At 35.7% G+C, this 12,527-nt stretch overlaps 1 protein-coding gene across 9 annotated transcripts in view; it reads right to left on the minus strand.

Annotated features, from left to right (window-relative positions):
• Positions 1-12,527, minus strand: part of USP34 (ubiquitin specific peptidase 34) — a 255,792-nt gene that overhangs the window by 159,191 nt on the left and 84,074 nt on the right. For 8 of the 9 annotated variants that reach the window (XM_036262508.1, XM_036262511.1, XM_036262510.1 and 5 more), the window contains 7 exons: positions 8,775-8,856; positions 8,595-8,687; positions 3,002-3,127; positions 2,702-2,831; positions 2,201-2,236; positions 1,736-1,866; positions 813-1,423 (listed from right to left, as the gene is read on the minus strand). In XM_036262508.1, the coding sequence (XP_036118401.1) occupies positions 813-1,423; positions 1,736-1,866; positions 2,201-2,236; positions 2,702-2,831; positions 3,002-3,127; positions 8,595-8,687; positions 8,775-8,856 (1,209 nt within the window). The remainder of the gene's footprint in view (positions 1-812; positions 1,424-1,735; positions 1,867-2,200; positions 2,237-2,701; positions 2,832-3,001; positions 3,128-8,594; positions 8,688-8,774; positions 8,857-12,527) is intronic. The other variant, XM_036262509.1, reaches the window with a different exon arrangement.

A 12,527-nucleotide genomic window follows, 5' to 3' on the forward strand; every position in this document is an offset into this window, starting at 1 on the left:
TGTAAAGTATAGCACAGGGAATATAGTCAATAACTACATAGGTACTAGATTTATCAGGTTGATCACTTCATAAGTTACATAAAGGTCAAATCATGGGGCTGTACACCTGAAACTAATATAATATTGTACGTCAACTGTAATTTAAAAAGAAAAAAAACTTTAAAGTGGCTGGTCTAAACTGAGATGTGGTACAAGTATAAAATATACACAGAATATACATAGAATATTGAGGACAATACAAGAAAAATCTCAGTAATTTTTATACTGGTTACATGTGAAGATATTTTAGATATTATTTCTTTAAATAAAATTTATAACTGAAATTAATCTCTCCTGTTTCATTTTGCCATTTTTTAAAATCCTCACCTAAGAATATTTTTTACTGATTTTAGAGAGAGGAAGGAAGAGAGGAAGAGAAGGAGAGAGGAAAGGAGAATGGGGGAGAAAGAAACATAGATGTGCAAGAGAAACACTGAAAGGTTGGCTCCCATGTGTGCCCCAACCGGGTATCAAACCTGTAACCTAACCTAGGTATGTGCCCTGGCTGGGAATCAAACCTGCAACCTTTTTGGTATACGGGATGATGGTCAATCAACTGAGCGCCACCAGGCCAGGCTCATTTTGTTTTTCAAAATGTACCCAACAGAAAATTAAAAATTATATTATTTGTGGCATGCATTTGTAGTTTTGACATTATATACCTATTGGACAAAACTGATATAAAATAAGTGTAATTAAATAAATACAACTATAATTACTTCCCTAAAGGATATATAAGCTGTTTTCTTTTTTTTTTTTTTGAGTAGACTTACCCATCATGGTGGTGATGATGGTGGTGATGATGGTGGTGATGCTGTGGACCAATGAACTGCCGACAATTAAATAATTCATTCCCAATAGTCTCCCCAAGAAAGTCCCCAGTGCGTGTAATACAAGATTCCTGAGATGCTTGTGCTATATGAGCAGCATTCATTTCCCCTGAAATATCATGTTCTGGGTCTTCAGAGTGTGAACATGCATCTAGCATTCGTATTCGATTATCTACCGATGGCAGTGACTCAGTGTTAAAAACTAGGTCTTTTCCTGTTCCATTGCTTGTCCCACTTCTTTCTGATGGACCTTGGGAATCCCCTAAACAAATGCCTGCTTGACTTTCTAACTTTCTGTTCCGAAGATCTGTACCACAACTGCTTTTAGGAGGATTATGACCATGATCATCATCTTCATCTTCTTCTTTAAGGGCTTCAATATCTGCAATGTCTTCTGACTGTACCTCACTGCCAGGGCTCCCAGCTGACTGGCTTGCATGGCTAGAATTCACCTCATTGCTAGATCCATCACTATGCCCACTACTGCTACCAGGACCACTGCTTCCATCTTCACCACTATTGGCAGTTTCGTCAGAACTTCCCTGCATGGATTCCTGTATTTAGAAACAAACAGATTTAAATAAATATTTACACTAGTAATAAAAAGTAACTGACAGTAACACAACACTGTACGTTTTAAAGGCTGCCACAGTCTCGACTCATTCCTTTGAACAATACAAAATGGAATTTCAAAAAAATTCAAAGAAAAGGACATCAACACTACTACTTAAAAGAGAGATTAGGCCTGAACATAAATCATGTTTATATTTCCAGTTCAAAGGATAAACATGGCAGAAACTCAAAAATCATTTTGTGTGTGTGGGCGGGTGGGAGGTGTTAACAAGGGTTATGGACTTTTTTCATACCTCTGTGTCTGAAAGTCGCTGTTGTACATGTTTGGTTCTATTAATAAGCTGCTCATCCATTTCAATGTCACTGCCTCCACTTTGATGGGTATCACTGTTATCACTGCTTTGAGGACTAGCTGCAGGCGACCCTATATTAAATAGATTTTTTGTTTTACTTCTAATTTATATTAACATGGATCTATCAGAATGACATAGTCCTTTGATTTACCAAAGCTTCATGCTAAGTAGCCAAAAATATAATCTGCAAATATATTAACATTTGCCCAGAGAATATACACAATTTCAATTAAGTCAAGTTTAAACAAAAGGGTAAATGAGCTGGGTAACTAGTTAAGGGTTTACATCTTCTGCTCAAAATAAACTTTATGACTCTGATACAAACATATAAAATCAATTAACTACATGACCATCAATATAAAAGTATTAAGTCATCTTGCCATGCACTTCTAAGACTCAACTTACAAGGTGATGGAGCTGCTCTTCTCAGCTCTTCTTCCTCTGAAGGAAAAGGAAAAAACAGGAGGGAAATATTCTAAATGACTGGGCTTCTTTGGGACAGAATATCAGTTGTTCTTATTATATAATCAACATGATACTGGTAGGGAAATTTGCAATAATGTAAGTCCCCACCACCTGCAGTTGTAGTTGTGGGTGCCTGCATAGAAAAGTCTAAGAAAAGAGTAGTATATGATGTCAGGAGACAAAAATTGGGGTAAAGTTAATAAAGTTTTACTAAGTCCTAGAAAACCATATATATGTAAGTGCACATACAAAACACCTGTAATGATAGCCAAAATGATGAACTAACCCCAATTTATTCATCCTTTCACAAACATTATAGTGCCCATCTCAAACTTATTTTGAAATTAAGGTTGAACTGAACTACTAAGCAAGAAACTACTTCAAATTTAAGCTATAAACTTTGGACAACTTACTTCAAAAAATACATTATACTTTACTAACCTTTCTTATTTCCAATGGGAAGATTAGTATTTAATAAAGATGCAAAAGAGCTCTGTTTAGATAACTGAGCCTTAGCTGCTAGTGCATTATTCCATAATGCTTTAATTAACATCGATGCCAAGTACAATGTCTTTAAAAAAAAGAAAGGTAGAAATTAGAGGTTGTAGGTAACATCATAACAAAATATCCTTTTGCCTAATTAAAATGTTAACAGTGATAAACTAAAAATTAAATTATCTGAATCACAAATAATTTTTCACATTACTAAAAAAATAACAGTCATTGTTTTTAATAAATTACCTGTTCAGTATGAACACTTGGCTCAAGAGCTGAGACCAGATTAAGAAGATGTCTAAGTGGTACTGGATCCAAATTTTTGATGAGTGAAGGAAATAAGTCATGTATATACCGACTGCAATGTTTCAACTAAAAAATAAAGGTATAGGCAACAGTCAAAAATAATGACCCTACATAAATAAAAAATCAGTACCAAAGAAGTTATGTAGTTTGTATTTTTTTAAGTTATATTCTTTAAAAGCCAAGGTGGCTGGTACACTAATAGTATGTTGGTAAAATGCTAATTACCAAATATCATAAATGGCAATATATAAAATTGTGGAAATAAAATTTTACATAGCAGAGCTTTATTTTATCTGAACAAACTATAAGATTAATTTTCGAACTATAATAAATACAGTTTCTGGAGTCTAAGTATACAGAAGATTCCAATTAAATTTATGTACATAAAAACTTAATAAATTATAATATACACAGTAACAATTACAATAATAAATTCAAATGAGAGAAAGATTACATTATAATATTAAATTAAATATTAAGTGTATTATATTTCTTGTATTAAATGGTTATAAGTATTTATATAACACATTCATTTTACTGGAGCACACAATAGAAACTTCCTTATAATAAAGGTCTAAATAACAGTTAGCCAGGAGTCCTATAGTCTCCTTTGGCATACTGTACAGAATTATGTAAATATGAGAAAAAGTACAATATTTACAAAGATCTGACTACTTAATATTACAATATCATGTAAAATAAATGTCTTTTATAGCCATAAATCTGCTATCTATTAATCAAGTTAAAGCAACAAATATGACTAGGCCAGTAATTCTCAATTTGAGAGCTCTAAAAGTAAAAGGCTGAAATATCCCATTTATCTTTAGTTATTGAAAGTCTGTAAAAAATGTAGACTTTTTTTTTATTCTAAAACTTTAAAATTTATATTTTCAGGTATAAATTATGTAAACTCTCTTCTGCTTCCCCTTTCAAGATAAATAAATACAACTTAATTTTGAAAGTAGGTGAAATAAAACAAATAAAATAACATTGAAGAAATTCCTCTATGTCAGGGCAACTTCTTACAAACTAAATTTACTTTAGCCCTACTATTTAATTCAACACCAATAACTATCCATTAAAAAAAACAAAAAACTGTAGCACTTCAAGAACAAAAATGTCATTAGATTTTAATAAGTAAATTATCAATTTTAAGTATACCACTTTTATGGCTCTTATCTAAGAATGTTAGTTTTAATATAGTATTCCATTACAATTAGACTACCCAGTTTACACTTGCTTTTTGCCAACAAGTAACTATAAAATTATACTTTTCCTAGTTAAAATATGATAAAAACATAGTACATGGTAAGCTTCTGACTTGTTCCCAATTTAATCTTTAATAAAATGGGATTTCCATAATAGACTTAACTTTATAATGAAATACTTTATTGCTTATCTTTAAGTAACAAAACCCTTGAAAGATAATTAGGTAATCCTGTCACTGAGTCAAAAAACCATTATGAAGCTTTTTCTTTTTTTTTTTTCAGATAGAGCGGGAGGGAGAGAGGAAGGAAGAGAGAGAAACATGGATGTGAGAGAGACACATCGACTGGTTGCAACCCATATGACCCCAACCCAACCGAGCGAGGGACAAACTGCAACTGAGGTATGTGCCTTTAGCAGGAAGTGAACACGGGACTCTATGGTCTGCAGGCCAACTCTGTAACTGCTGAGCCAAATTGGCCAGGGTGAAGCTCTTTTATAGGTGCACATTATGAAAGAAAATTTAAAAACTACAGACAAAAATATTAAGATTTCATGGCTTGAGTTCCTGGTAAAGATGACAGTTCACAGACTCTTCAGTGATTATCAAAAAGAAGAGGGGAAAAGACTGTCAAGGAAAATGGCAGAGCAAAAAGTGCTAGAAATCCATCTCTGTACCTAGAGAGCAATTGTTTTTGTTTTTTAAAAACTGAGTTTAGAGAAAGAGGAAGGGAGAGGGACAGAGACAAACATTGATGAGAGAGAACATCGACTGGCTGCCTCCTGCATGCCCCCCACTGGAAATTTGACCCACAACCTGGGCATGTGCCCTGACCGGGAATTGAACTGGCAACCTCTTGGTGCATAGGTTGAGGTTCAATCCCTGAGCCACACCGGCTGCGCCCTAGACAGCAACTGTAATGACAAACTGTTTGATGTAATTATTCTGAAACTCTGGAGTCAATATATATCAACTCTTGAACTTCCAAAGAAAAGTTTGGCTGGTAAGTTGCACTTAATACTGGCTAATTCCCCCTGACCCTGTGACAGGCAGGCAGCTATGATTATGGAACAGAGCTTAATGTGGTCAGGATATGCAATAATGATATTGTATTCCAAATAACAAATGTCTATGTTCTGACTGCAGATTGCTGCATCTGGATGGTGAGGTGCAGGCACAGAGGCTGGTTGCCACTGTTTCAACCCCAAATCAGCTAGGATGACTACAAGGAGATTCAATGGAGCCACACAAGGTTTTATTGGATATTCAATAACAAGTGCATATATTAGAGGAATTTAGAAAAGCACTACATATTCCAAAGGAAAGACACAGGCTCAGAAAAGACTGGAGAAGACCAAAAGCTTTCACAATAGGCTGATCCCTAGCATAGAAATACCCTACAGCAATCAAAACAAGAATAAACTTTGAAGGAGGACAATCTCATTTCCAGAGTTACCACATTATAAAAGTCAAATGTCCAGTTTACAACCAAAAAAAATAAAGAAAGAACATCCACAAGATATATTTAAAAAAACATGAATATATGGCCCATTCAAATGAATAAATCAACAGAATGTACCCCAGGGAGCCCACCCACTGGACTTACAAGACACAAAGATTTTAAAACACCCACTTTAAAATTGTTTAAAGAGCCCTGGCCGTTTGGCTCAGTGGTTAGAGCATTGGCCTGTGGTCCAGAGAGACCCGGGGTAAGTTCCCGCTAAGGGTGCATACCTCGGTTGCAGTTTGTCCCTGGCCCTGGTTGGTCGTATGGGTGGCAGCCTCTCGATGTGTCCTTTCATGTTGATGTTTCTCTCTCTCTCTCTCTCTCTTCCTCTCTTTCCCTCCCACTCTATCTGAACAAAATGGAAAAATGTCCTCAGGTGAGGAAATAAATAAATAAATAAATAAATAAATAAATAAATAAATAAAATATAATAAAATTGTTCAAAGACCTAAAAATAAAGAAAAAGATAGAAAAAGAATGCTTGAACAAAATGAGAATATTATTATTATTATTATTATTTTTAATCCTCACCCGAGGATATTTTTCCATTTTTTTGTACAGATAGAGTGGGAGGGAGAGAGAGGAAGGGAGAGAGAGAGAGAAACATCAACGTGAAAGGACACATCGAGTGGCTGCCACCCGCACGACCAACCAGGGCCGGGGACAAACTGCAACCTAAGTATGTGCCCTTAGCAGGAACCGAACCCGGGTCTCTCCGGACCGCAGGCCGACGCTCTAACCGCTGAGCCAAACTGGCCAGGGCGAAAAATTAGAATATTATTAAAGAAAGAAATGTTTTCAAAATAATTAGAAAACTGAAAAGTAAAATAACAAATGAAAATACACTAGAGTGGTTCAAAAGCAGGTATGAACAAGCAAAAAAAAATAAGACAATTGAAATTACTTATTCGAAAGAAAGGAGGATGAAGAAAAGTGAACAGAGCCTAAGGGACCTATGTGACAGACACCACAAATACTACCATATACTTATTGTGGGAATCCCAGAAAAAGAGAAAAGGGTATAAAGTGTTTATGAAAATATAAAGGAAAGAAACTTCCCAATTTAATGAAAGACATGAATCTACAAATCCAAGAAGTTCAAGAAATTCCAAATAGGGTAAACTCTAAAAGAGCTACACCAAGACACATTATACTCAAACTGTCAAAAGCCAAAGACAATAAAATAATCCTGAAAGTAGTAAAAGATAAGCAACTCACCACATGCATATAGCCAGTAAAATTATTAGCCAATTTTTTTGTTGTTGTTAATCCTCACCCAAGGGATATTTTTTCCCACTGATTTTGAGAGAGTGGAAGGGAGGGAAGGAATCAGGGAGAAGTAAAGTGAAACATCAATGTGAGAGAGACACATCGATTGGTTGCCTCACGCACACACCCTAAATGGCACCGTGGATCAAACCTGCAACCCAGGTATGTGACCTTAACCCGGAATCAAACTTGCAACCTTTTCAGTTTGTGGGCCGACAGTCCAACCACTTAGCAACACTACCCAGGGCAGATTATCAGCCAATTTCTTTCATTCTTTTTTTTTTATCCTCACCCGAAGACATTTTTTCTTTTTTTGTTCAGCTAGAGCAGGAGGGAGAGAGAAAGAGGAAGAGAGAGAGAGAAACATCGACACGAAAGGGACACATTGTGTGGCTGCCTCCCACAAGACCCAACCAGGACTGGACCAAACTGCAACCTAGGTAAATGACCTTAGCGGAAACCGAACCCAGGTCTCGCTGGACCGCAGGCCGATGCTCTAACCGCTGAGCCAAACTGGCCAGGGCTATCAGCCAATTTCTAATTAGAAACCTTGGAAGCCAGAGGAAGTGAGCTGATATATTCAAAAAAATTTTTTCAAATGAGAATTCTTTAAATGGCATTAAAAAACGAGGAAGAAATTAATATATCCCCAGATAAACAATGTATTGAGAAGAATAAGGGGAAAGTATCACCATCACATCATTATCTACCACAAGTAAACCACATATGCTTTAACAATTCTATTTATAAGTAGGAACTAATCCCAAATAATAATTGCACATGGGTAAAATGGCCATGTGAGAAGCTACTTACTGTATCATTTTGTGTAACAGAAAAGACTGGGGGAAAATAATGCTTATGAGTAAGAATTGGTTAAATAAATTACAGTGCATGTATATTATGAAACAGTACGGAATCTTTAAAACTAAAAAAGTGTTTGCTATATTGATAAGGAATAATCTCCAGGATAAATTAAGGGGGAAAAAAAGCCAAGTATGCTTAATACGCAACATTTGTGGAAAAGGGAAGGGAAGAAAAATGTTTATAATTAACTGTTTGTATAGAAAATCCATGAGGCACCTTACAGGATAAGAACTGCATGCCTGGGAGACGTGCAGAAGAAGGAAAATGTGTAACATCATTTTATATTTATTTTTTGGATTTTGAACTATGTGGATATATGCCTATTCAAAAATTAAATTAAAAAAGAAAACAGTGGTAAGGAAACATACCAAAACAATGTTCAGGATAGAAGGGTTCAGTATATAAATGAAAATAATAGGAAATGTTTCTTAATAAACCAACATAATTTTGTCAAGAACCTCCAATTAACTCATTTCCTTTCATTTTATTTCCTTTCATTTTACCAGTAATATAGCAGATAGAGATGGACTCTAGAAATCAGACATCACAGGTTCCATTCCCAACTTTTTCCATGTCTCTGTTTCTTTAGCTATAAAATGGAATAACAGAACTTACCTCACAGGAGAGTAAGGCACTTAGAACATATAATGAGAAAACACTCAATAAATGCGAGCTGTTAATATTACCTGTGCTGCAGCCCAAATGCAATCAATATGCTGAGTACTCAGTCGCCCTTCTGCTGCCAAAAAATTTAAAATCACTTGGCACTGTTTGATAATCTGGAAAAGAAAAACTTACTATAGTTAATTTTTTAAAATATTATTATAACTTAATAGAGCAGAGAAGTCATATAATCATCCACAAACCTCAATATGTAAATTTGGTCCAAAAATATGCTCAACTACATTGTTGCTTATAAGCCAGTCTGCAAGTTCTTTTGCAATGGACCTAAAATCAAATAATAAAAGTAGTTAACACATTAAAAAAAATTAGTTATCACTCTTTCCCATGTCTAAAAGGCAGACACAGTTAAAAAACTAAATTTGTTCACATACAAATTATAAAGAAGCGATTATATACAATTAACTGTTTACATTACACTACACAAAGAATAATAAAATATAAGAAATGGTAATATTAGCTAACTTTATAAACAAGTTTAAAAAAAGATTCCTGGAAAGTCAGGGTAACACAAAGAACATAAGTGAGAACACCAAGTGTAACACCTAATAAGCAATGTCTTTTCCTACTGAAGGGCTTCGCCTTCTCACTTTTTAATTTCCAAAGTAGGCACTAAATTGTTCAGGGAAGGCTTCCCAATATGACCTTTATAGTAATCTACTTTCCTGATGAAAAGTGTGAAAAAAAGTTATCCCCAAGCCAAACTGCAAATCTCCTGCCTGATACTAATGAAGATTCAACTAATGTGGTCCAAAGATATCAACCAATTGTTCAGGATAATTTTGTTACATTTACCAACATCTCATTCTTCATTTCAAAATAATAAACGTTCAATTTCAGAACAGTTTTAGATTACCCTTCATTTTTTAAGAACTATCTAAAAGCTAGAGTAATAACTCACTGGGATACAAGTTAACCTATTATGTTAGTTCTACCAATAAGGTAGTATGGGTTTATCAGCTGTATTTTATAGCTTTGAGATATACATGACATCTAATAAACTGAACATTTGGGGTGGGTCAAAAGTAGGTTTACAGTTGTGAATATGTGAAACAAGAGTTTTTGCTTGTATTATTTATTAATTACTACATTATTTTCCATACAAACAACTGTAAACCTATTTTTGCCCCACCCTGTATTTGAAGTGTGCAGTTTGATGAGTTAAAGCTTAAGTATATATCTATGACTCTATCACCATCAACATAACAAATGTATACTCAACCCCAAAAGTTTCTCTATGCCCCTTTGTAATCCATCCCCTTTCAAGCCCCCACAACCCCACTCCCCAACTAGTGACCTACTTTGTATTAGCTTTCATTTTCTAGAATTTTATACATTAAAAAGGTGATACAGTATGGCTTCTTTCACTCAACATAAGATTTATCCATGGCCTGGTTTCTTCTAGGTTTCGGAATTATTTTTAATTTTAATATGTTTTTATTGATTTTTTTAGAGCGAGAGGAAGGGACAGTGAAAAACATTGTTAAGAGAGAAATATCCGTTGGCTGCCTCCTGCACACCCCCTACTGGGGACCAAGCCCGCAACAGAAATGAACTGGGACCTCTCACAGCTGGGCGGTTTGGGCAATTATGAATAAAGCTACTATAAATAAGTATGTGCCTGTTTTTGTGTGAACATAAGTTTCACACTCCTTTGAGTAAATACCAAAGAGCATGATTGCTGGATCACTTGGTAAAAGGATGTTGAGTTTTGTTTTTTTTAATCCTCATCGGAGGATATTTTTCCACTGATTTTTAGAGAGTTTGGGAGGGGGAAACATCTATGTAAGAAAGACACATTGACTGGATGCCTCCCACACTATCCCCACCAGGATTGGCGATGGAACCTGCAACCAAGTACATGCCCTTGAGCAGAACTGAACCAGTGACCCTTTGGTCTTTAGGCCGACACTCTAACCACTGAGCAAAACCAGCCAGGGTAATGTTGAGTTTTGTATGTAACTGCCCAATTGTCTTCCAAAGTAGCTGCACCTTCTTGCATTCCCACCAACACTGAATGAGACTTCTTTGCTCCACACCCTTGTCTGCATTTGGTGGTTTAAGAATTCTGGATTTTAACCATTCTAATAGTTGTCTAATGGACTCTCACTGTCATTTTAATTTGCATTTCCCTGATGAAAGAGGATGTGGAGCATCCTTTCATGTGCTTATGTGCCATCTGTATATCTTCTCTGATGAGGTGTTTGTTACAGTCTTTGGCATATTTTCTAATCTGGTTGTTTGTTTTCTTATTGCTGACTTTTGAGTGCTTTGTATATTTTGGGTAATAGCCCTTTATCAGATGTCTTTTGCAAATGTTTTCCCCCTACTATGGCTTGTATTCTTATGCTCTTGACACTGTTTTTAGCAAAACAAAAGTTTTTAATTTTAATGAAGTCCAGCTTATCAATTCTTTTCTTCATGAATCATGGTATTTTATCCAAAAGGTCATCACTGCCCTGGCCAGTTTGGCTCAGCAGTTAGAGTGTTGGCCCACGGTCCAGAGAGTCCCGGGTTCGGTTCCTGATAAGGGCATGTACCTCAGTTGCGGTTCATCCCCAGGCCTGTACAGGTGGCAACCAGTCAATGTGTCTCTCTCCCTCTCTCTTCGGCCCTCTCTCTCTTCAGCTCTATCTGAAGTTAAATGCAAAAATGTCCTCGGGTGAGGATAAAAAACAAACAAACAAAAAACACATCACCATACCCAAGGCCATCTAGGTTTCTCTTATATAATCTTCTAGGACTTTTATAGCTTTGCATTTTATGTTCAGATGTGTAATCCATTTGCAGTAATTTTTGTGAAGGGTGTAAGATCTGTGTCTAGAATCTTTTTTTTTTACACGTGTTTGTCTAATTATCTCAATACCATTTGTTGAAAAGACTATCCTTGCTCCATTGTACTGACTTTGGTCCTTTGTCAAAGATCAGTGAACTGTATTTATATGGGTCTATTTCTGATCTCTCTATTCTTTCTATTGACCTGTCTATTCTTAAACCAAAACCACACTGTCTTGATTACTGTAGCTTTATAGTAAGTCTTGAAGTACAAAGCCTCCAACTTTGTACTTTTCTTTTCAATACTATGTTGGTTATTCTGGGTCTTTCGCCTCTCGGTGTAAATTTTAAAATCAGTTTTTAAATGTCCTCAAAATAACTTGCTGGAACTAAAATTACAAAGAATCTATACAGATCAAGTTGAAAAGAACTGATTTCTTTAAAATTGAAAGATATCAAAATGCTGGGAAAAGATAGCAAAGAACTAAATAAATGAAAAGATATTTAGTCATGAATAGGAAGACTCACAAAGAGTTTTATTTCTTCCTTCCCATCTGTATACTTTTCTTGCCTTACTGCACTGGGCAGGACTTCCATAAAAATGAAGAAAAGCACTGGTGAGAGGGACATCCTCTTCTTGTCCCTGATCTTAAAAGCTCTGAGCTTCTCACGATTATGTATGTTAGCTGTAGGTTTTTCATAGATTTCTTTAGCAAGTAGAGGAAGTCCCCCTTTATTTACAATTTACTAAAAGTTTATCAATGATTCTGTCAAATGCTTTTTCTGAATCTCTTCATATGATCATGTGATTTTTCTTCTTTGGCTTATTGATATGATGAATTACTTTAATTAATTCTGAAATATTGAACCAGCCTTGCATACCTGAAATAAATTTCACCTGGTCATGGCATATAATTCTTTTTTTAGCTTATCTTTTAAAATTATTTTTTAGCCCTGGCTGGTTTGGCTCAGCGGTTAGAGGGTTGGCCTGCGGTCTACAGAGACCCGGGTTCGGTTCCCGCTAAGGGCATGTACTTCGGCTGTAGTTTGTCCCCGGCCCTGGTCAGGTCGTGCGGGTGGCGGCCACTCGATGTGTCCCTTTCACGTCGATGTTTCTCTCTCTCTCTTCCTCTCTCTCCCTCCCACTCTATCTGAACAAAATA

Source organism: Molossus molossus, unplaced genomic scaffold, assembly GCF_014108415.1.
Source record: "Molossus molossus isolate mMolMol1 unplaced genomic scaffold, mMolMol1.p scaffold_m16_p_15, whole genome shotgun sequence".
Classification (NCBI taxonomy): Eukaryota; Metazoa; Chordata; class Mammalia; order Chiroptera; family Molossidae; genus Molossus; species Molossus molossus.